At 51.8% G+C, this 25,670-nt stretch overlaps 1 protein-coding gene across 8 annotated transcripts in view; it reads right to left on the reverse strand.

Moving 5' to 3' along the window:
- Window positions 1-25,670, reverse strand: part of RGS12 (regulator of G protein signaling 12) — a 121,207-nt gene that overhangs the window by 62,142 nt on the left and 33,395 nt on the right. For 6 of the 8 annotated variants that reach the window (XM_019658013.1, XM_019658014.1, XM_019658018.1 and 3 more), the window contains one exon: window positions 20,182-20,298. In XM_019658013.1, coding sequence (XP_019513558.1) covers window positions 20,182-20,298 — 117 coding nt within the window. Of the gene's footprint in view, window positions 1-7,181; window positions 7,516-20,181; window positions 20,299-23,253; window positions 23,391-25,670 lie in introns of those variants that run through there. The other 2 variants (XM_019658020.1, XM_019658021.1) reach the window with 2 other exon arrangements.

Raw genomic sequence — 25,670 nt, forward strand, 5'->3', positions numbered from 1 at the left:
AATTTAAACACAGACCACAAGTAGGCGGCTCTAAAAAGGTCTATAATGCGTCTCCCAGGCTGGAATTCACACTAACATAAATAGATTTGTTTCAAAGGAACTTATAAAGTGTCTTAGCAGTGTGATTCAAGTTCAGGCCATCTCCAGTCCTCGGTGGACCTCGGACACCCCACAGTTCAGTGGAAACTGACTTGTGTCTATTCCTGGCAGGAATTTGGACCACACATATAATTTGTATATAATACGGGGTGCCAAAAAATGTATACAAGTGGACACTTCGGTCAACGCTGCTCAAGCAGTAGTTCACTGTAATCAGAAGTGTCCGGGGCCGGCCGAGTGGCGCGTTGGTGAAGAGCTGACTTGGGATGCCAGAGGGTCCCGGTTCGGACCCCACATATGAGGGCCAGTGACACTGCCCTCCACAGCTAAGATGCTGAACAACAGCTCAACCTGGAGCTGGGCTGCCGTGAGTCGCCGGCGATGGCAGGTGGGTTGCCATTGGCTACTGTGTGTAGCCAGCAGCCGCAGTGAACGGCCGTCCAGAAGCCAGTGACTGATCTGCCTCGCCCGGGAAGAGTGCAATGATGGTGTCAACTTGGGCCAGTGAAGCAACGTCCTCCACAACTAGACTGAAGAACAAAAAAGAATAGCAACTTGTCTGTTCCCCTTCCCCAATTCCCCAATAAAAATCTTAAAAAAAAAAAAAAGAAGTGTCTGGACGCTGATGGTAACCACTTTGAGCAACTCTTGTAATTGCAGAAGTCAAATGAGACTTGTGTTCATCTTTTGTTATCGGTATATATTATTACAATTTTAATACAGTTTTCCTTAAAATATATATACATTTTTTTGGCACCCTCTGTATATATCTGACTTTTTAAAAACTTGATCATTTAACTTTTAAGGCAACTCCTCACTGGCCCCAGCACATTATCAAGCGGGTCCATGTGGGGCAGGGAAGACCCCGAGGTGTGACCGGAGGGCCGTCAGGTCCCAGCCTGTTGGTGGGATTATGAGGCTGGGCACACAGCCGCCCATGCCTGCTCACCAGCCTGCCCAGCGGTCTTTACACACAGCCACGGCCCTCTGAGGAACTGTCAAATCAATTCAATGGGCTATGAGCAGCATTTGTTAACAAATGAAGTAATATGGGACAGGAGACCATGAAAGGAAAATACCAAGTACATTCCAGGGTCTGTGCTGTCCTTGGACCTGGCTTCAGAGCTCTGTGCGCATGAAGCCACGTGTGTGTGAGCTCCTGGCGTGACCTCCCCTCCCCCACGGGCTGCAGTCTCAGGACTCTGAGAGCTGCCTCTTCCATCCCCTCCCTGTGCCCCAGCTCTCACCTGCAGCCTCTCACCTGCAGCCTCACCTGCTGAGCCTGCCCACCAGGGTTGCAGCTTCACCTACGCCTTCTCAGAGGCCTTCCTTGCCAGGCCTCCTGGGGCAAGCCCAGCACAGCCATGATGACTGTCCTCACAGGACAGCTCCCGGGTCCCTTGGGTACAGGACACAGGAGTGACCTCTAGCAGACCGGGCAGGGGCCTGAGCTAAAGGGGCTGTGTCCCATGGCCTACCCCACACTAGGATTCCACAGTGTTTTATCCCACCACCAGCTTTCTCCACGTTCACACACCTGAAGATGCATGCACACATACACACGTGTGCACACACCCCCCCCCCACACACACACACACACTTCTTTGCAGCGGGTTCAACCAAAGGGACAACTGGACAGAAGCTCAGGAGGCAAGGAAGAGGCACATATTTCTAAGATCAAACCATGACGTTCACAATAAAGAATTTCTGTGACTCAAGCGATGGTGACGACAAAGGGATGGAGGCAAAATGGATGTGTTCAGTGGTGCACAGTGACAAACACGGGGCTGCAGGAGGCAGGTGAGGGCTGTGGGTGAGAGGGCAGGGCCCAGCTGCGAGGGAGGCGGCCCCACATCCACGGCCTCGGTTTGAGAGCAGAGCAGCCGGGGCTCAGAAGCGAGCCTGTGCTTCTTTTTAAGGTGTGTGCATACATGTGCGTGTGTCCCAAAGAGCTCTTTGATGTTCAGTAAAATCAGAAGAAACTGAATCAGGCAAACCCACAGTGATAGCATTTCCCTAAGAATTTAACAGCCGATAACTCCTGTCATACCTGGGTAAAGCCCAAGACGCTTTGTTCTAAAAACTTTAAAAGTCGGAGGTGCCAGCCCGATGAGGCAGCACACGGCCAGCCCCGCAGCAACGCTACGGGTCCCACATAAACATCTGATTTTACACAAGAACCCCCTGACCTGGCTGGCCCAATTTAACAAAGGCAAGAGTCCCCAATACAGAGAGGGGGGAGGTGTCACAGAGGGGTGTGGGGTGACACTTGGGGCTTCAGGACAGAGTGAACTCCTGCCAGCTAAGCCAGCATGAACTCTGGCCTTTGGGAGGTGGCACCAGGTACAGTTCCCAGGCAGACACTGGCCCAGAGCCCCTCAGGACACACACTACTTCTTAACGTGGGGGACACTAGAATCTGAGACACCGTCACCTCAAGCTGACGCCCAACCCAAGGGGACGGCTTACTCCTAAGAGCTGAGGCTGGCTCCCTCTGCCCGAGCAGCCCGGCTGTCCTGTCAGCGCAGAGCCTGGGCTCGGGTTGTGGGTGCGGGCCCTGGGGGTCGCATGGGGTGGGCAGATCCAGTGGTGACTGCTTCCACTCTGCTCAACAAAACGTCTGCTCAGCACCTGCTCAGACCCACCCCGGGGCACTCACGCTGGGGGCTAGAGATAACTTCAAAATTGTCAGGTCCCCACCTCCAAGTGACAGCATGGCACAGAGGAGGGTAGAGGCAAAGTGTCCCCTCAGGCTGTCACGGGAGAAGGGGTGTAGGAGGAGGGCTGTGGTCCCCAGGGCTCCAGGTGAAGAAGTGTCACCAAGGGGACAGACCCACAGGGCCTGCTGACATGGCGGGCTCAGGGTCGGCCTGAGCAAAGGGCGGGCAAGACGGGGGGCGAGCAGACTGGGCGCGTGGAGGAGTCACGGTCGGACTTGGACGCTTCGGCTGCAGTGGCTCCTGCCCGTCCGAGGGACATGCAAGCCGGCATGGCCACGTTTTGGGTCTGGCTCAGGGGAACCCTGCTGCAGAGGCAGGTGGTGGTGGTGGTGGGGGGTGGACAGCCTCCAAGCGACCTGGAGGAAAAGGGGAGCCTGGGAAAGGTGCTCAAATGCTGGGAGGCGATGAATCCCACCGTCGCCGGAGGCCTAGGAGGCCCCGCCACTCTTCCGCGTGTGAGACCGCTGTGCTCATGCAGTGGTGTGGAGATCCAGGGAGGGGGCATGTGTCTGTCCCTTCAGGACCTTGAAGAAACGGGGCCACCTGCCGGCCAGGCCACAGGAGCGAGAGGAGGAGGACACAGGACACTTCTCTAAGCCTGGAACCTGGAAGGAAGGCTGCCAGTTCAAGGCAAGTCGCTTCTCAATGAAAAAAGGGAAGATGTGAAAACAGAAGCTTCCAGGCTCCCTCAGATGCACCAGGCCTTCTCACACACGTAGCGGGAATCGGAGCACTAAAGAGTGAGAAAAGGACTGGTGCAGCCAACGGGACGGCTTGCGCGGGATAAACGCAGGCTGTCCCTAACAGACCCAAGGCCCTTCCACCCGGTTTTAGGGTCCAAAGAGGTGTGGGCCGAGTATGTGCTAGGTGCCAACATGGAGACAGGGCAGACTGCACCTCCCACCGCAGCTGTCAGGACTCTGCAGGGCAGGTGGGGGGCCCATCTGGGAGAGGAGGGGGCAGACAGGCGACACAGGTCAGCTCATCTGAGCTAGAAAAGAGAACGCCAAATGCCACAGAAGTCCGCCAGCTGGGCCCATCCTGGGCTGGCTCAGAGGCGAGCAGGAGGCGGCTCACACACGCCGGCCCACAGAAGGGCAGGCCTGACGCGCTCCTCACGTCCCACGGCTCCTGTCCACACTCGTGGCAGCCTGCATCCCCTCAGGCGGCCCCTCCTTCCCCGGAACGCTGGTTGGCCTGGGACCCAGTCTGTGCTGAGACTCCAGAGGGGGACACCGTCCTGCCCCGACCACCCAGCCCGGTGGACCTGGGAGAAGATCAGGGCCCAGAGTCCTGGCCAGTGACGCAGGGGGAGGACGACGGCCTCCGGAGCCAGAGCTGCCCTCAGCTGTCCCAGACAGCCTGACTCCTCCTGACGACCTGGTCATCTTCCTCATGGCGCTTTCACTTCCCCAGGCACACACGCAGAGCCCTTCCCTCTCCAACCCCAGAGCCTGTCTTCCCCCAGCCTCCCCAGGGCTTGCTGTGAGGCCTGCTGCGTGCATCTACCACACCCCAGGAGCCGCACCTGGGGTCCATCCCCCTGGGGTGCTACTGCTACTCCTAAGGACGCAGGGGCTCCGTGCTGCCCAGGAAAGAATGTTCGGCTTTTTATAGCACCCGCCTGTTTTCAGGTCCTACACAGAGCCCAGCGCAGGAGAGCTAAAAGCTCTTGGTCTCTGGAAGGTTCTTTCCCTCGGACTCAAAACAAATCTGTTCCATCTGACGTGCTTCCAAACCCCTGAGAAACAAGCATCTGCCAAGCGTGCAAAGCAGCAGCACCTGAATTTATGACCAGGAAGGGAAGGGCAGACCACAGCCGTGGCAACGCCCCTGCACAGCCCCGGCCACCTGGAGCAGGCTGACCCCAGCCCAGTGACTGCTGGGTGCTACACAGGCCGAGCATGGTGGTCACGTGCCACGTGAGAACAGAGCGGGGAGGCAGGGGCGCGGCAGGGGACGGGGGACCTCAGGGACAAAGCGGCGGGTCAGCGAGCGGTGCCCTGGCCACGGACCTAGCTGCGGTGGGACTTGCCCTTGCAACTCAGGGGCTGGAAAGGAAACCCTGTGCTCGGCGCAGTGATGCCCTAGGATCACTCGGCTGCTCCTGCCCAGCATTCTGGCTCGGGAAGCCCTCCCGCCCAGTCAGGAACTGCCCCTGCAGCTGCACACTGAATGAACCTCGTCACAGCCCTCCTGGACTGCTGCCCCGGCCACAGCACTGGGACAGGGGAGCCACTAAGTGCAGCGGCAGCACCCCACCCGGAGGAAGTCTCTGTCAGATACAGCAGGGAACTCTGGGTGGCCGTCCAAGGCCCAAGGCGGGGCAGGGGCCACAGCTTATTAAAGCTTTCTTCTGACAGTTCATATTTCTTTCAGGCTGTGGGTATTTGCATCTCCTCAATCAGTATTTTACTAGCCTCTAAGACTGTGACGCCCCCACTTCGTGATGGGTTTAAATATGATGGACCACTTCGCTTGGCAAAGGGACTGTGCATTTTCAAAGTCTACTTATGTTGCATCTCACTTCCAGAACAATGGGAAAGCCGAGCTGAGAGCCTCCCGCTCTTCCTGGGTCAGCATCCTGTCGGCTCTCCTTGGTGCCTCTTAAATGACGCTGGAAAATGGCTCCTATAAAGGCTTATGAGTTCCCACTTCACCATCAGGAACAGAGAGCACAGCTTGTACTGACCACTCACGCTCTGGATGGAGCCCAGCATCCCTGTGACACCCCCATTTTAAAGATGAACTATCTGAGCAGTTTACTTAAGATCACAGAGCTGGTGGGGCGAGAGCCGGCCCTCCCACAGTCCCTCGCCCTCACCCCCAGCCCCCGTGCCATGTGACCTGTCACCACTGCAGGGCTGTCCTCCCGATGACTCACCTGGCCCCAGTGGAGCCAGGCAGTGCTGCCGTCCAGAACCCCCCACTTTCCACCAGGACGCTCCACACACAGGAGGAAGCTGCTCAGTTTCTGTTGCTTAAAATACAACCATACAACCAGATTGAGTTAACACACTCACATGAACAACTTATTTGCTACTTTGAACATTTGCAGAAATTTCTAAAGGAATCCAAATCATTTATATGGCCAAGTACAAAGGCAGATTTTCAGTGACCTTTTTTTTTGTTTTTACTTAAGACTAAAAAACGTTTTTCTAAAACTTGCCTTAATACACTACAGAAATGCAAGTGCAGTCTACACATATGTAGAAGTAACGAACTGGTTAGTTGGTCCCTTAAGTCCATAATCTGTGCAAAACTCACTTTCCACCCAGGATGTGAAGTGGAATGTACAGGAACACATGGTGCCCGGCACACACTGGCCAGAGGCAGCCTCGTGGCGAGCGTGCCCGTAAACCTCAGAGCTGCTCCTGCACCCCACAAATGAGCTGTGAGAACAGGGGCTTCCAAAACACAGCTCCGCATTTTCAAAACACGTTAGAATCTGCACGTGCCTCATCAGCGCAATTCCTGACCTGTCCAGCAGACCTATTTCTGTTTTCCATTTCAAAGGACGGAGGCTGTTCGTTCTCCTCTGCCCACCTCCACACCCAGCACATCTGACCGAGATGTGTCTCCTAAGTTCTCGACAGAAGCTTCTAATTAGGTATTAGGAAAACATGACGATGCAACAACTCTCAGAAAAGAATGAAGTAAAAATTGGTGCCCAGCAATTAGTGACAATCTTCTATAAATGATTTAATTTATTTTTACCTTCACATCAACACAGCATAGCCACCAGAGGAAAATAAAAATTATTCTTTTTATTCAATCTCTAACATTTAAAAAATTTTTACAGTAAGTCCAACTTTATAAGCTCAGATAATAATCATAAGTATGCTTGCCAGCAGTTCCCTATGTATGCATAGGAAACAATCAACTCATTACAGTTAAAGATGTAAGATATATAACAGTAATTAAGAGTATGGTCATTTTAATACATTTACCTAGTTGAAATTTAAATTTCAACAGAATTAATTCACTCCTCTTTAAGCTCTGTCAGCATCACTGCGGTAAGGATGAGAGAAGCACTGGCGCTTTCTGTAAGGCTGGCTGGCAGCGCAGATAGCGTGGCCCCACGAGCTTGGGCTGTGGCCCCACGAGCTTGGGCTGCGCCCCTGCGTGACCAACCCGCCACCCAGCCCAGCTCTAGGTGAAGGTCTGTGGTCCCAGAGCCCAGCATGTGCCTCCATGTACTCACTTTAAGTTCCGTGATACAGACACAAAGGAAATGCTTTCAAAGTTTACATTTAAAAGCTACCATTCACTAAACAGGCTGAAAATAAAGCAGTCGCCAACCTGCCAAGTTTTCTTATAACAATTCTGTTTAAAGAACAAGAAACGGCTGGAGTAACTTACCTGCTGATCACTTAAAATGTGCGTTTCCTTTGACAACCCTTTTCCCAAATTCATCTTAAGACAAGAAAACTTGCGAACCTCACCAGGCACGCAGACCTAGAATATACCACTTCCACAGTGGCGTGCCTGTGCCTGTCAGAGAAGTTTAAAGACATTTCAGATGAAGTTCCATTTCACTCCCTCCGTAACCCATGGCAACAGGACACTGCAGGAAGCTGTGGTTGGCCAGGGATTCAGACTCTCTCTGGATTGTCTCGTACAAAGAAAAAAAAGCCGTTTACATAAATCACGCTGTGAGATCATTTTTAAAGTATTTCCTCTACCGAATCAGAAGAAGAAGACTTCAGCTGATGGGGTAATGCTCAGGCAGTACAACAGCTGCAGAGAATCCGTGTGTAGCAGCAGCGTGGCACAGCTCGCACCCTTAATTACAGGGGCTGGTTCTATTATAAGCCTCCATGTGCCATGTGAGTTTATGTGGTGCCAGCCCGAGGACCTGTCTCCCTAGACCTGCTCTGTCTGCCTTCCAACATCTGACAGCACCTGCAGGTGAGGGAACGGGGACATGTCCTGGTGAGGAAGGAAGGACAGAAACAGAAAACTAGTTCTCGGACCTGGGCAGCACCGGCAAACTACCTGCTAACGTGCTGGGGACTCAGGGGTCAACTGACCGCCCGCAAGTGCTTCCTAACTGTCCAGTCTTAACAGCGGGCAGCGCGGTCTCATCAGAAGGGGCTCCAGGAGCCTGCCGTGCTCCTAGAATGGCAAGAGCAACCTCAGCGAGCATCTTGTCCAGGGTTGCAAAGCAGTGCCCACGTGGGCTGGGATTAAGGCCCTGGGTTTGGGGTCAGGCCACCAGCTGGGCGGGCACTGAGCCCGCCCTCCCTCTCGGTTCTCCCTGGGAGAGGGGACCCGAGGTTCCCCCAGGAGCATTCAGGGAACAGTCGGCTGCTCGGGCTCATGGCTCTGTGCTCAATGCAGACAGACAACGCCTGCCTGAAAGGGGAACATCTCAGAAACAGCATCGGCTCAAGCTCCCTAAGACAGCTTTTCTCAAGAGACGGTACACAGTAAAAGCATGAAAAACAGCAGGAGCAGGAAAGGGTCAGAGACCCCATCAGCACCGCTGAGCACAGCAACTGCCAGGCCTAGTGCCCAGGAAACGCTGGGGGCAGTGAGGGAGTGGCGAGGAGGAGGAGGGGGGAAGGAAGGGGGGAGGGGGTTGAGGGAGAGTGAGGCCTGCCCAGGGCTGGAGCGGTGAGGGAATGAATGCTGGGGGCCGAGCTAGACTGAGGGGGAGAGCAGCAGGGGCGGCAGCAGCCAACAGCCGGCTGCCTGGAGGACGTGGGCAGGACTGCCCCCCACCCGCTGGCAGCCCAAACTCTCTATCTGCATAGCTGCTCCTTCCTGGAAGAGGGCAGCCATGAAACAAGCCAGGGGGAGAAGCCTGGCTCCGTCCAGCTCCGTCCAGCTCTGCTTCCGAGGCCCCGGGGGTGGCCCACTCGGCCTGTGCCGTGGCGCACCCATTTCCCGTCCATCCCCAGGCCCAGATCAAGCACGACCACCGGGCAGTGTGAAGGAAAGGTGGGGCCCTGTGGGCACCCTAAGGCCGTCACCCGTGAGCCCACCTCCCTCCCAGGCAGCTGCACCCGGAGCCTGTGTGGTATAAAGTGTGGACCTGGCCAGGCAGACAGACTGGACGCAGCACCCCCTCCACTCATTCTGGGCCCCAAGGCCCGGCACAGCCCCTAACTGGTCTGGGCACAGAGGAAAGGTGGTGGTGGTGGGGGGGGGGTGGCAGTGCCTGTAGCCCCCCAGGCTGAGCCTTAGCAAGAATGACGGTGAGCTGCTGGAGGCCACCGGAAGAGGGCCCGCTCCAGGCGAGTCCTTCTCAGCCCCCCAACCCCGGCCTGTCTGGCCTCCTACCTGAGCTATACCTCCGGGCACACTCCAGCACCTGAAACTGCCGAACTGCCGGCGGGTGCTCTGGACAACAGGGAGGACTACAAGCCCCCAGCTTGTCACAGGGCTGAGGGGGGCCTGGATGTCCTCGATCTCTCGGCCCTGCGCCTGCCCGGGAGTCTTCCCTGAGCTGGGCAGTCAGCATAAGCACTTAGGAATGGCAGGGGGGGCCTGGTGAGTGGGGGGACCTTTGGGGAGCTCAGGAAAGATGTGAGGGGTGGGGTCAGCCAGAGGGACAGGTGAGAGAAGGGGCAACCAGCAGGGACAGCGAGGCGCCAAGCAGAGCAGAGAGGACCCTCCTGAGGTGTGTCCCGGGCCAGGAGGCCTGGACAGGGCCTGTGATGGGGCTGCCAAAGAGATCCCCCTTTATTCCGGGTCCCCTCACAGCGTTCCAAGTTACCGTCCCCGGCCCGACGCCAGTCTCTGCCAGTCGCAGAAGGGGGAGGGGAATGCTCTCCTGAAGGCCCCTAGACCCCTCAGGGCTTCCCAAGTCCTCCCCAGTCCTGCGGGTGGGCACAGCTGGGGCCAGCAGGGACAGACACTCCCTCTACTCAAGGTTCCAAGTAACAGGAGGGATGTGAGCGGGCCTAAGACGAGGCCCTGTCAGCCCTGCAGCCCCTCTCCCCCCAACAGGCGAGGGTCAGACCACCCCACACTCTCCGAGGAAGCTGACAGGTGGGAGCAGAGGAGACCAGCCTCACAGGCCCTCTCTGCGCCAGCCCCCAGGCCTCCTGCCGCCCCCCCCCCAGGCCCGACCCCCCTGTGGGCAGGGACCCTTGAGGCTCCATCCCTGATCCCAGGTAAGGAGTCTGACCATCTGCCGCCTCCCTGGCCCAGGCCCCCAGCCCGGACCACCGCATGCCCCTAACCCTAACTGCCTCCCTTTCTTCCTACTGCCCTCACTGGTCATTTGTGCCCATGGCCCAGAGAGACCGTTTTAAAAGCCGGCTCACAAGGCTCCCCTGTCCGGTGTCCCACTCTCCCGCACACACGGGTGACACACTCATCTGTTTAGTGTTTGCAACTCCGGAAGGCCAGCTCCAGGAGGCCAGGGGGCACGGTTCATTCACTGCTGTCCCGAGCCAGGATAACGCTAGGCACACAGTAGGTGTTCAATGAACACTCACTGAATGAGGGAGGAGACACAGGAGGCACTGAGAAACCCTGGCACATGCCCAAGTTAATAGGGCCTTAGAGAGAATTAAGGTAATTTCCTATGTAAATGGTTTAAAGCAGCGGTTCTCAACCTGTGGGTCACGACCTCTTTGGGGGTCGAACGACCCTTTCACAGGGGTCGCCTAAGACCATCGGAAAACAAAAATATATTTACATTACGATTCATAACAGTAGCAAAATTACAGTTATAGAGTAGCAACGAAAATAATTTTATAGTTGGGGGTCACCACAACCTGAGGAACTGTATGAAGGGGTCGCGGCATTAGGAAGGTTGAGAACCGCTGGTTTAAAGGGCAGACAAGTACATCAAAGACCAAAACAAGCAAAAACTTCTAAGTAAGTTAAATTCTTCTAGAAATAACAAGTAGCAAACTTAAAAAATAAGGTTAGAAAAGAAAGCTTGTTTTGAAATGTCTGTGCAGGCTGCATCTGGGTCATGTGACCTCTGTAAATTGTGCAGGCCATCCCAGAGGTGAGCCAGCGGCCGAGGGCAATGGACCAAACCAGACAAGTGGCCAAAGAAGGCAACTGTGGCCTCGGCCAATCTCAGGTCCGGTCCAGCACAGGCTCCACCTGCCTTCTGCAGGATGACAGCTCTCTGACAGCAAGCATAATAGCCATTTAAAGTAAAGGAATTCACCCAGGACCTGGGCCTTAGAGGGAGCACCTGCTAAAGCACCGCCCTTGCCTCTCCCCTCCCCCACTCGGGAGCCATCTGAGCAAGTTCTCAGGAACCACGTGGCCTCGGCGCCCCCTGCTGTCCAGGTCTGGCACTGCCAGTTCCCATCATCAACACCTGGGCTCCCCCTGGCCCAGCTCAAGTGAGAGAAGCCAGCACACTTCCTCCAAGCATATGCTCTAGCTTGTGATACAGAGGAGGGAGGCTGGGGTGCTGTGAGAGGCCCAAGGAGCCGCCTGGGGCTTCGGGGAGCTTTGAACTCGCCGGGTCTGGGACACGGGTACAGACAGCAGCGAGGGGTCCACGGGCAGCAGGGCAGGTGGGCCTGGTACTTGCCAGCGGCCCTTTTGGAAAAGGGTGGGGTGTCAGGCCACGGGGAGAGGCTGGAGGCTCGCACCCACAGTCTAGAGAACAGTCTAGAGCAGAGCTGGGCCCTCTGCTCCCAGGCCCTGCCTCCAGCTCGGTCCTGGTGCTGGCAGCAAGCTCCCCACAGTGGCCTCACCCAGGGCGCAGCAAGTTTGCTCTAGAGGCCAAGTGTGAGTACCCCCAGCTTTGTGGGTGACACGCTGTCTCTACCACTCAGCTCTGCCCTTGCAGTGTGAAAACAGCACAAATGTGCGAGTGGCCTGACCACGTGCCAATAAAACTGTAGTCACCGGACTCTAGCCCCAACCACGGCCTCTGCCCAGTCCGGCTCTCCACCCCTACCCCTGCCCCATTCTAGTCCAAAGTGGTGGCCCTCCTGGTCTTTGGAAACCTGAGAGCTTCAGCTTGAGAAGGTGGCTGTCTGGTCTCCAGCTGCCTGCACTGTCCTCCTGGTGAGTCTCATGGCCCCTGCCAGCCTCCATGTGCTGCCAGAGGGGCCTTCAAACAGGCTGCCTGCCCTTCCCGCAGGAGGGGCTGCGCCAGCTTCCCACGCAGGCCGACAGAGTGCGGCACTGAACGCCGGGGAAGCCGCTCTCTCCTCAGCTCCCACAGGCCGCCATCACACAGAAGAAAAGCCAAGGCTTCATCCTGGCCCTCCCTCGTCTGTTCTGGACACACTGGCTGTCCCATCCCAAGACCTTCACGTGGCTGGCCCCCTCTTAGCACCAAAGGCTGGGCGTGGACGCTCCCACCTCACAGCAGCCTCCCTGCCCCCTCCCCGACTATGGCATCCAAGGGAGCCCCATCTCTCCCCCACATACGCCATCACCCTGCCTGACATCTTCCTGTTGAGGCACCTGTCTGGTCATCTCTCTCACCTGGAGAGCAATTCTGAGAGCAGGAGGAATATGTGGGAGTGACAGAAGGCTGGGAGGCCAGACGCACAGACCCACGGCCCGCCCCCGAGCGCCGCCGTTCTGGGAGAAGCAACAGCACACGAGTCTAGTGCACGCTCAGAAGCAGGGCCCTGAGGCCAGCATGCTGGGGAACGGGCTTGGTGGCTTGGGATGAGTCCCTGAGCCCTGGCAGTGGCACCGTGCTTCAGTTTCCTGTAAAGCAGAAATAGCGACTGTCCCTGCAGCCCACGGCTCACTGTTGCATCTACAGCGACAGGGGCTCAGGCAGGTGCCATTAGCCCAGTGTGGCCTGTTAGTGCAGGTCACGGTGACCCCCACTGCATGGGCCCTGCATGAGGGGCTGCCCTCATGGAGTGGGGACACATTACCAACAAAGACCTTCCCTCTTTCCTACGATCTGCCACCAGCTCTGCCCTGTCGCTTCCCACCCCCTCCACACACCCACCATCTCTCGGTCCCTCTGTCCCATCTTCCTCTCTGGCTCATTTGCAAAACCCCGGCCCTAACTGCTAACACTGACTACTGCAGCAGCTCACCAGGCTGGAAGAGACACACATGCTGTGCTGATCATTTTACTACAAATTCAGAAAAGGGCACAAAGCAGGAATATATGCTTCCGTGGTTTATCACAAAGTGGAGCCCGCGTGGGCTCGCCCAGGTCATGACGAAAAGAGTAGTGATGTTCTAGCTTGTCCTCATGGTTCTGCACTGAGCACACAACCAAAGAAGGGCTCAGTCCGGCCTGTTTTCAGTTTCTATGAATAGAATCAGAGGGACACACTGTTTGTGTCTGCCCTTCTTGTGATATGTGTCCATGTACGGAGGCAGCCACAGAGCACCCCGCTGGGCGAGTAAGTCACAGTCTGTCCTTCCCTGTGGCTGGGCAGTGAGGTCAACATTGACAGTCTCCGACTGCTCTCACATATTATAAGTTTGACAGCTGACAGAGGAAGTCCCCCTACCTTCTTCTTCTTCAACAATATCTTGGCAACTGTTAGCACTTTGCATTTCCATGAAAATTTTAGAATCCACTTCTTAAATTCCATAAAACACCTGCTAGGATTTTGATTAAAATCGCATTGAATCTATAGGTCATTTTCTAACTGTATCCGCAACTAATTTTTGTATACTGACCGTTTATCCAGCAACCTTGCTAAACTCATTCATTTTAATAATTAATCTACAGATTCTTTTGGATTTTCTGTATTATAATCATATGTGAGAATAACAACATTTTCATGTTCTCTGCAAGCTTTTCAACTTCTATTATTTTTTTATTTTTACTCTGACTAGGACTTGCAATAAAAACTTAAATAGAATTAGTAACAGCAGGCATCTTTCTCTTGCTCCTGATCTCAAAGGAAAAGCTTAAGTATGATCCATGCCTTAGAGGTTTTTCATACTCTCATCAGATTAAGGAAGTTCCCTTTAATTCCTTTTTTTTTTTTAACTATGAATGGATACCGAATTTTACCAAATGCCTTTCCTGCTTCTGTTGAGGTGCTATATGATTTTTCTACTTTATTCTGTTAATGTGGTCAATTACATTGATTGATTTTCAAATGTTAAAAAAATACTGTGTTCTTGGAATAAACATGAAGCGCGACGTTCAGCTTATACATAATCATGTTGTTTAGGACCCTCATGCCTGTGCTCACCAGTGAGCCGCCCCATAACTCTCCTTTCCTCTGATGTCTTTGTCAGTTTTGGTGCCAAGGTTTTGGAGGCCTCATAACATGAGTCGGAAAGTAACCCCTCTTTATTTATTCTTTCGCTAGCTTAGTTTGTTAATTTTAATTTCGTTGGTTCACGAATTTTTTTGCCTTTGCCATTATTATTGTCCAGCGCTGTTCTTTTGCGTCTGTTTTCCAGCTCTTTTTCTAACTGCTTGAGATGACTTTCCACTGACCTTCACTTCTAATATATGCGTTGTAAAGCTATAAACATTCCTGTAAGCACAGTTTTAGCTACATCCCACAGGTTTAGATGTGTGTGTTTTCATTATCATTCAAAATGTCCTAATTTCCACAGTGATTCTTCTTGGAACCCTGGATCTCTCATCCTCAGCTCTCACTGCCAGGCGGTGCAGCCTCTCTGCCCCCTGTCTCCACTAGACCTGCCAGTGGCAGAGGACACACTCTGCGGAAGTGCTTCCACATTTATTAAGACCTGCTTTATAGTCCAGCACGTGGTCAACTTTCAGAAACATTCCAAGAGGGAACACGAAGAACGCGTGCATTGGGCACAGGGCCCACATCAGTCAACAGGCCAGGTTGGGAGTCACGCTGTTCAGATTCTATCTCTTACTGACTTTTGGGGGCTCAACTGCCACTTACTGAGCAGGGAGTGTTAAAAAGCTCCTACTGTGAGTATAGATTAGTCCATTTCTCTTCCTATTTCTATCAATTTTTGCTTTAGCTATGTTGAGACCATGTTATTGAATGGTACAAAATTTAGAATTATAACTTCCTGCTGCCGTTTATCATTACGAAGTCTCCCTTTTTATCTTTAGAAAAGCTTTTTGCCTTAATACTTTCATGTTAACATAGCTACGTTCCCATTCTTCTGCTTAGTATTTCATGGTGCATCCTTTTCCATTCTTTTACTTTCATTTTTGTATCTTTACGTTTTAGTTGTATCTCTAGTAAATAGCATAATGGATTTTTAATGAAGTCTGGAAATCTTTTCTTTTTAATTGGAATATTTAGGTCATTTAAAAGTAATGGAATTACTGACATATTTGGACTTGACCATTTTACTAACTGCTATCTATCTGTCTCTCCTTGCTTCCTTTCTCACCTTCTTCCAAATTGCGTATGCATCCTTACCTTATAAAAATCAATTACTAATTAGCCCTTTTACCCTCTTTCTAGCCAATAAAGCACCCTGAAACATGTACCCACTCCCAGTGCTTGGACCATTGCTGGGGTGTAATTGATGTGGGTCCTTACTGGGTCTTCCTCCTCATCCTTGTGTTTAAATGGCCTTCCATCTAAGTCTGCCTTTAGGGGCCCCAATCTAAGATGCTGGTGCCCATCAGGGCCCCAGGAAGTGGACTTGTAACTGAACCTGTGCAGTAGGGCCAGCTCTGTGGTGGTCAAGGGCATGCAGAGGCCCCTGGCAGGCAGATACAATGTTACTAACAGGCCCTGACCCGTTCAGCACCAATTAAAGGGAAGACGAGAAAGTCGGTGGGGAGGGGACAATGCCAGGGTGCGAAGCCCAGGAGCGTGGGGCCATCTCAGGGGCTGCCCAGCACACTCCCCGGAGAGTAACAAAGGGAAGAACAGACACTGTGTTCAGCAGGCTTATTTCCTTTAGAAATAGCCTTACCAATGACAAGTGTGAATGGAAGTTATATGTAGAGTCTACATTTTGAAATCTTCAGGCAAAAAATTAGCATAAATTCAATCCCATGTCTCTAATACTATTTTGACAAGAGACTCGGTGGGTGGTGGAGAGATCACGTGCTTTGCAGCCAGGTGTGGCCTAAGAATGCTGGTGAGCCTCCCTACATCCCATCTATGAAATGGAGATAATGACAGTCTCCGTGCCATGCTGATCTGACGATCAGAGACAAAAGACAGGGATATGCAACCGCCCTTGACTGATAGGCGGAGAACAGCAAACACCCAGGTTGTTCGCCCTGGAAAGTGGACCGTCTTAGCACTTCCTCTCAGATGAAGGAAAGCAGCAATACTGGCAGCCAACTAGAGGGCTGGTCCCAGAGGCACACGTCAGAGGAATGGGAGTCAGACCACACGCCGTCACCACGAAGCCCACAATCAACAGCGAGCTTTTTCACCTCTTGGCGTCTGAGACCTTCCTCCCAGAAAAATTCAGACACAACACTTGGCAAAACTCTAAACTGAGACTGCAAGCCTGGTTGAGACCCACCTTGGGGTAGAAACCACCGCAGCTCCCAAGGTCCTCAGCAGGCAGGCGGGTCCTCGTCAAAGCCTGCGCACCCGTTTCCTCCACAACAGCGTGGGTGCCGCCCTGGAGCCTGTTCTGACCGCGACCGGACCAAGAGCCCACGTGCTGGCCGGAAAAGCCCTCAGTGACCTGAGAGCTGGCAGGACAACGGCCGCCACTGAGTACCATTCCCTCTCCTCTGCCCCGCAGCACACCTCTCACTGTCTGCAAACCTCCCGAATCCAGCCTTCATCTCACTTCTCAGCTGCACGAGAGGACCTCAAAGGCCTCCTCACCTCTAATATTCAGTGATTCCAGTTCCACATTAGACACAAATTAACTGACACTCTTAAGAAAAAAACAAACAAACTCAACGTATTCCAGTTCATTATTATTGAGTCTATACCAAATTATCTTATTTAGAGTTAATTTTTACCCCCATATTCACAGGCAGCACTATTCACAACAGCCAAAGGTGGGAGCAGCCCAAGTGTCCATGGACCCCTAGATGGATAAACAAAATGTGATCCATCCACACAATGGCGTAGTATTCAGGCTTGACAAGGAGGGAATTCTCACACACACTACAACATGGATGAACCTTGACGATGCCATGCTAAGTGAAATAAGTCAGATACAAAAGGGCATATATTGTGTAATTCCACAGAGGAGTCACATTAAAAAAGAAGTAGATGGTGGTGCCAGGGGCTGGGGGAGGGGAGACGGGAGCTGTTGAATGTGCACCGAGTTTCAGTTTGGGAAGATGAGAAGGTTCTAGAGATGATGGAGGTGATGGGTTGTACAACAGTATGGATGTACTTAATGCCACCGAACTATACACTTAAAGATGGTAAGCTTTATGTCGTAGTATTTTATCACTATATATATATGTATGTATATATATACCTTGGTTTGCAAGCATAATTCGTTCTGGAGACAAACTACTCGTATTGCAAGACATCGCTCATTTACCATGTTAAAATGTATTAGAAATGTTTGCTCGTCTTGCAGAACACTCGCAAACCAAGTTACTCGCAATCCAGTTTTAATATATATATATGTATACATATATATGTATACATATATATACATATATATATATATAAAGACACCCTAAACAAGGGTAGAAATAAGCACACAGATCTTTTCAAAACGTTTATCTGACAAAGGACCTGTATCCAGAATATATAAAGAACTACTGAGAAATCTATATATATATAAAAAACAACCTAATCAAAAAAGGATATGAATAAGCTATTAATTCAAAACACAGAAAACGAATAACCCAAAACCCATGGTGATGAAAGCTCAGCCGCATTTGTGATCAGTGAAATGCAAATTAAAACAAGATGCCATTTACTGAAACGGAAAAATTCACGTCTGACAGTGCCGCACACTGGAGGGGGTCACAGGGAGCAGAGCCTGAGTGGGAAAAGCCACTGTGAGTAGGTGTTTGGCCATGCCCGTCACCCGGCAATGTCCCATGTGTGCCCCAGGAGACCTGAAGGGGTGTTCACTGAACTCAGAGTAGGCTATTTCCCACTTTCCACCCAGTGCCTGTCAGTAGTGGAATGGATAAAAAACTGGCATATTCATAATGAAATGTCACATAACAAGTAAGTAACTGAACAGACAATACACGGGTAAATCTTGAAAACATCATGCAATGTTTCAAGATGGCAGAATAAGGCATACAGTGCAATTGCACCAGTGTAGAATTTTGAAACACACAGAAGGAACTGGTGAAAGGATCACTAGTTGCCAAGGGGAGAGGTGACTGGGTGCAGCCGGGGGTGTTTGGGGCAGTGAAACTACTCTGTGTGATGCTATCATGATGGGGCCATGACATTATGCATTTGTCCAGACCCACAGACTACAGCACCAAGAGTGAGCTGTCACATCAACGCTGGACTTGATCTAATAATAAGGTACCCGTGCTGGTTCACCAGCTGTAAAAATGCACCACACCAGTGCAGGATGTCAGCACAGCGACGCTGGGGCACAGCATGGAGACCCTGAGCTTTGTGCTTGACTGTCCTGCAAACCTAAAACCGCTCTAAAAGTCAAGTCCATTAAATTTTTAAGGAACATAGATAAAAGAAAGGAACCACAAAAAACGATACTATCTATATCTGTGGATCAGTACCCTATCTTTAAAAAGGGGTAATGACAGGCCCTTCCTCATACACTTGTGAGGGTTAAACAAGTTAATACCTATAAACTGTTTACAACAGCATCTGGCACATAGAAGAGAGAGTAAAACCACTATGGTGGTCAGGGAACCGTGCAGGGATAGGAAAGGACCCAGGTGTGACAGGGGGCGGTCAGGGGACCGTTCAGGGATAGGAAAGGACCCGGGTGTGACAAGAGGCAGTCAGGGGACTGTGCAGGGATAGGAAATGATCCAGACAGGAGGCGGTTAGGGGATGCGTGCAGGGATAGTATTGGGTAGTCAGAAAAGTCATGACGTATTTTGTCTATGTTTTTCATACGTCATTAATTTTATAAAGAACACAGATCAATCAATGATATATTGCCCGTTTTGTTCGAAAACCTTCTGCCATCTTTCAGTGAGCTTCATAATACCTCGTTCATAGAAGGACCTGTCTTTACGTGCGAAAAACTGAACAAGGTGCTGATTTACAGCCTCATTTGAATTGAACGTTAAACCATGCAAGGAGTTTTGAAGAGAGTGAAACAAGTGGAAGTCTGACAGCGCAAGGTCAGGCGAGTATGGTGGGTGTGGCAACACATCCCATCCAAGCTCCAATAATTTTTGACAGGTGATCAAACTTGTGTACGGTCTCGCGTTGTTGCGATGGAGCACAACTCCTTTACAATTAACAAGCTCTGGGCGTTTCTGGATGAGGGATTCATTCAAACTGTCCAACTGCCGACAGTACACATTCGAATTGATTGTTTGGATTCTTGGTAGGAGCTCAAAAAACACGACATCTTTAAAATCCCACCACACTGAGAGCATAACCTTCCTCTGATGAATGTCTGCTTTCGATGTCGTTTGAGGCGAATCATCACATTGGGACCAAGACCATTTGCACACCACATTGTTGTAAACAATCCACTTCTCATAACCAGTTATTAGTCGCTTCAAAAAACAATCATTTTCCTCACGTTTAATGAGCATATTGCAGATGTTTATACGTGCTGTCAAATGAACTTCTTTGAGTTCATGCAGAACCCAAATATCGAGCTTGCTTACATATCCCAGCTTCTTCAGGTGGTCGTGAATGCTTGAATGATGGCTGTTCAACATTTCTACAATCTCTCATGTCGTGTAACATGGATTTGACTCAATCAGTGCCTTTATTTTGTCGTCATCAACCTCGGTGGGCCTCCTTGACTGAGGAGTGTCGTCGAGATCAAAATCACCAGCATGGAATTTCGTGAACCATCGTTGGCACTGACGTTCTTGTAGAGCATTGTCACCGTAACTTGACGCAACTTTTCACAAGCTTGACATGCGTTCTTCCATTTATGGAAGTAAAACAGTAAAATATGGCAAAAATGCACAGTTTGGTCTTCCATCTTCAACTTGTTGTAAAATCTTCAAAACTCAACCAAATTGCTCAATTTTTTTAAGAATGAAGCTAGAACAGTCAGCTGTCAAATGCCATAGCAATAACATAGATGCGAATGACTCTAGAACTTCCAAAAATGAACTAGTGCCATCTGTTGCAAACATACGTCATGAGTTTTCCGACAACCCAATAAATTACCGGGTGCGACAGAAGGTGTCAGAGGATGCGCGCAGGGTAGGAATGGACCCAGGTGTGACAGGAGGCGGTCAGGGGACCGTGCAGGGTAGGAAAGGACCCGGGTATGCATTAGAGGACAGCGGTTGCTACGAGAGAGAGGAGTAGGGAGTAGGATCAGGGTGGAATTCAAAGAGGTTCATAAGTATCTGGAAGACTGGATTTCATTTCTAAGAACCCAAGGATTAAAGAAGAAAAACTGAAATGATTACCTCAAGGTCATCGAGGGAGCGAGTAACACTAAATCTTTTAGATCTTCCGAACGATCTCCGAGCCGAGGTGCGCTGAGAAGTCTGAGCGAGTCCGAGTCCCCGTCCAAGCTTTGAGCCCTAAAGAAGGAGAAAGCATCAATCAAGTTGACTCCTTGGGAAGAGACGTGTAGCTCTGCCTGACACACCACCTTGGAGAAAAGAGAGGGCTATGGTGGGACAGAACACGGCTATGTCACCCCAGGGTACATTTCATGGTGTGCAGACATCACCACAGTACAAAAATACAGAGTTGAAACAAAAAAAGAGCCGTCCCAGGATCTCCAAGCATCTGCTCAGCCCCTTACATCGATGTGCCCCAGAGAACGACCCCCAGCCTCAACTTCCTCTATCGCAAAGGGATCAAAACAGTCACCTCCAAAGGCTGTCACCAAGAGCAAATGCAAGAACATGTTTGAACATTTGTGAAAGCACAGTGTGTGATGAGTAACAATTATTACTATAAAAGCTGGTTTTCAGCAAGGTCATGCTTTTACATAATTTTATAAGCATTTTGGGAAATTGAAGAATTCCTAAACATTCAGCTGGAGCCTGAAGACCAACCCAACTCAGGCGCGGGGAATAACTGGCCATTGAAACTTCTTGTTCTTCCTCCAGGAAATGACCAGAATCAACCCACGGTTCTTATGCTAGGCACTTGTCCAAATGTGATCAGCAAATAAGTCATCACATCTTTAAAATAAAAAGCATCACAGCTGAAAATCTCTGACTTCCTGAGAACGTGAAATCCTAAGTGATCTAAGGGCAGGCAGAAGGGGAACTCAAGGAAATGCGAGAGGTTGGCACCAAAGACTGGGGAGAGAGGACCCATCTGGGCTGGTGCCAGACCCGAGGAGGCTTGGAAGCTGTCACCCTGAAAGTGATGCCACACCAGAGGTGCCAGCAAGCAACCCGTATGGAGGTGACTCCTCAGAGCGGCTGTGTGGGGGCCTCTCAAGTGTGCCCATGCCAGTGCCCAGCTGGAATGCCCTCCAAGAAATCAAGTTGCATGGAAAGATGTGCTTGTCTCCAAACAGGGATAGATAGGTAACCTGAGCGCGCTGCCTGTCTGAGGTTGAGAAAATGCCTGTTTACAACTCCCGCCTGTCGCTGGAAGGCTGGCTGCAGGTCTGGGGGCCACGGAATCCCGCCTTAGCTAACTGGCCTCCCACAGACACTCCTGGGGTGAACCTCCTGGTTCCAATTCAGACACAGATGTGCCCCGCCCACGTGTTTCTGCTCCTGTGACAGGCATCTCAGGCTTGTGTGACAACTAATGAACGTGGCCGGGCCCACTCCAGCAAGCGTCTGAGTCCAAACTCCCCCGCCCTCTGAAGCAGGACATGCTGCTGCTCACCATGCTACCTGCTAGCAAGTTACACAATTCTACATATTCTCCAGAAAAAGCTGTCTGAAAACTTTCTTAAAAAAATATGCCCGGGGCCGGCCGAGTGGCGCGATGGTTAAGAACTGGCTTGGGACACCAGAGGGCCCCGGTTCGGATCCCACATATGAGGGCCAGTGACACTGCCCTCTACAGCTAAGATGCTGAACAACAGCTCAACCTGGAGCTGGGCTGCCGTGAGTCGCCGGCGACGGCGTGGGCTGCAGTCCCTGTGGCAGTGGGTTGCCATGGGCTACCGTGTGTAGCCAGCAGCCAGCGTGAGCGGCCAGCAGCCGCAGTGAGCGGCCGTCCAGAAGCCGGCGACTGATCTGCCTCGCCCAGGAAGAGCACAATGATGGTGCCAACTTGGGCCAGTGAAGCAACGTCCTCCACAACTAGACTGAAGAACAAAATGATAGCAACTTGTCTGTTCCCCTTCCCACAATTCCCCAGCACTGTTCCCATCCCCCCAATTCCCCAATAAAAATCTTTAAAAAAAAAATATGCCCGAAGCTGATTCTATCTGGAAAATGTCTCTGGGATCCAGCCTTCTCTTTCCAGACACTGCTCCCTGGCCCTCCTGCCTCCCTCCCTGTGCAGCTCGCTGCCCGCACATGCCCTTCGGGGCATCCACATGGCTCTGTGGGCTCTGGTCCCTGCCACCCGACTCTGCTGAGCACCCCCTGCCGCCTCGGTGCCTGCTCTTCCCTCCTTGCAGCCCTGCCCCATGGCACCTCCTCTAGGAGACCTCCTTTAACCCGTCTCCTAGGTCTCCATCTCTTCCTTCACACCTCTGAGCATGAACTGAAATGACACCACCAGCTTGCATAACACCTGTCCCCCAGGAGCCCGCCCATTAGAGGGCAGCAGGGCCTCTGCTCTGTCGCCTCCTGAACGTGCTGCCAAGCGCCGTGACAGGCCCGTGGACGCAGCACTTGCTGAGAGCGGGGAGCAGGCCCTAATGAACAAAGCTTCCCGTGCAGCCCTTCCAATGCTCCTACCTGTGCAGCCTCAGTAACGATATGAAAAGCGCCCCTCATCTGTTACTGAACCAAAGAAGGCCCCAAGTGCGAAGAAATGAGCCCTTTGCACAAACCAGACATTTGCTGGTCTGTATTTTCTTTCTTTTTTTGGTGGTGGTGGTGGGGGTGAGCACCTGGCTTTGTGATAAGAACAAAGTTTGGTTTCTAAAGCCCCGGTGGCCACAGAGGCGACGCTGGCGGAGACAGCCACGTCGCGCTGCAGTCATGCTGCAGCACGCTGCCCTGCCAGCCAGCTCTGGAGCTTGTGTCCTATCACAGTGCAAGAAATGAAACCGGAGAGCATCTTGTCAGGCACGGATGTGCTGTAAGATACGGAAGTTTAAAGGAAAGAGAAGACAAAAATCTAACAAGCAAGCAGACACAAAACTCCTGCAAAGCACTGAACCAACTCAGTGGTGACACTTTACCGACAAGGAGAATCTGGAGCGTGTTGGTTTGTTTCTCACGTCAGGAGTCCACTGCTGGCCAGAAGTCACCATTGACTGGCACCTGTTGGCCCTACGTACCCAGCTCCCCAAACAGCACTTCTGTGATGATTACTGCAAAAGGGCCTCCAAAGCTGCTCCTCTGTCAAAGTCAACTCCACTTTTTAAATTGCAAACAACTCACCATAACTGCTTGAGAAGGTGAGCGGGAGACGCTGGCCACCCCCTCACGTCTCACACGCTCTCTGCACCCCAACATCGGAGGGTGCTGGGGAGCAAACTCCATCTCACTGCTCCAGGCATGGAGAACACAGCCTGTCAGCCGGCCTGATTTCAGCAGCCACGCCTGAGGCATGAATGCCCAGCGTGCTTCCGGAAGACCAAAGGGCCGGCCCTTCCCTGCTCCTGGCCTCTGCTCAGGACTTGGAGAAATGACTCGCCTGGTCACTGTCGCCTCAAAACGTGAGGGGAGGAAGGGGCGCTACGGGATGTCTTTGTCCACCACAAACGAGGCCCGGAGAGCTGTGGGGCTCACTGTCTGATAAAACAGCCAGGAAACTGGGTGAGGGCAGAACCCGCGTCGCTTACCTCGCCCACCACACAGGGTACCCGGCTGCCTCTCAGTGCCAACACTGAGCCGTCCTATGGAGCCACCACTTCAGGGAGAGGACTCATTTTAGCACAGCCAGTCCCACCTCCTCAATCTACAAGTAAGAACTCGGAAGGTAGTGGAGGATTTGCTCAAGGCCACACAGCGGGAGGGAGGCGGCTGGGCGAGGCCCAGACCCAGTTCTCCTACCCTACGGGTTCCTAGTTACAATCCTAACTAGAAATCCCTAACCTACAAAGTCCAACCACCAGACCATGAGCCCACTGAGCCCCCGTGGGGCAAGGTCTGTGCATGACCAGGTGGCCACTATGCCCCACCCCTCCCACAGTGCCTGGTACATAGTAGGTGCTCACTAAGCACCACCGAACAAATCAACTCTTGCCAAAGAGATTATTTAACTTAGAACAGACACCAGATCATCTGACTGTTTTTCCAAAGAGAGGTAACACAGGGACTTTGAGGAGTAGGATTTCCAGTTGACATACTCCTCCTAGTACCTGGTTAGCAAAACCACACCAGCTGTTTTAACAGAGAATTTCACACATAAATATAGATTGGTAACCACGTATCAGAGAACTGAAAAGGCAAAGCGAGGTTCTAGGTTGTCGGGAGGCAGCCACACGGGAAGCGGCTGAGCCCCAGGGCTGGGACAACAAGGGGAGAGGAGTTATTTCACTTCGGCAGCAGCCTGAGGGCCATGGTGCTGGGGTCCAGACCTCAGAGGGGTGCAGGCCAAGGCTGGAGTCTGAGGGGCAACGAGCCTGGCCCCGGGAGAGGTGGGGAGTGCAAACTGGACACAGGGGCTGCGGCAGGAAGGAACAGTGTTGCCATGGTGATGGGGGGGGGGGCAGGCAAGAAGGAGCAGACACGGAGACACAACTGGCAGAGGGAAAGGAGTCACAGACCCCAGCGTCCCACAGACCACTGCAAAAGGTGGGCTCAGGTTTGAGGGATAACAGCTGAATAACTGGCACAACTTGTTAAATCCTGTTACAACAAAACTCTACGTACCAGGGAGAAATTGAAGCCCCAAATCAAGACAATTTTAGAATCCACAGAACTCCATTTCACACATAAAAACTGGACAAACATAGAGACGACTATGGGAAGAACATGTATGTAAGGAACTGAAAACAGGTTTCCTCAGCATAGGAATCCCCTTCTAGAAAAAGGAGGGAGAAAATTCAGACTGAGACGGGCTCTGCTATCCAAGCAGGGAAAGGATGAATGTATAGGGAAGGACATTTAAATCGAGACAGAAAATTAAAGGAAACATTTATTTATTTATTCAACAATTATCTAAGAGCCTACTATGTTCCATGCAATCAGCTAGGACAAAAACATTTACAAGACAGAAACAAAGGGTGTAACTTCCAAACTGATAAAGGAGGGGAAATGAAGTGAGCAAACAAACCAAAAATAGCCTTGAAAACAAAACAAAACAAACAAAGGTTCTGGAAAGCAGGAGGAAAAAAACCTAGAAAAAACAGATTTACCAAAAGTACACAGAAATATCATGGAACCAGACTAACATACTAGTAATCCCAATAAATATAAATGGACTAAATTTGCCAATTTATTCTGATCTTACTCTTGAACTATCCGAAGAATGTCAATGTGGATTAGGAAGAAAATCCAACTATCTGCTACTTACAGTAACATTCCTACAACATGGAGAAATGAAAAAGTTTTTAAAAAAGAATAGAAAATGCTGACTCAAAAAAAGTTTTTAGTGGGCCAGCCAAGTGGCACGTTGGTTAAGAGTTGGCTTGGGGGCCGGCCGAGTGGCACATTGGTTAAGAACTGGCTTGAGACGCCAGAGGGCCCCGGTTCGGATCCCACATATGAGGGCCAGTTACACTGCCCTCTACAGCTAAGATGCTGAACAACAGCTCAACCTGGAGCTGGGCTGCCGTGAGTCGCCAGCGACGGCATAGGCTGCAGCCCCTGTGGCAGTGGGTTGCCATGGACTACCGTATGTAGCCAGCAGC

This window comes from Hipposideros armiger, unplaced genomic scaffold (assembly GCF_001890085.2).
Source record: "Hipposideros armiger isolate ML-2016 unplaced genomic scaffold, ASM189008v1 scaffold_282, whole genome shotgun sequence".
Taxonomy (NCBI): domain Eukaryota; kingdom Metazoa; phylum Chordata; class Mammalia; order Chiroptera; family Hipposideridae; genus Hipposideros; species Hipposideros armiger.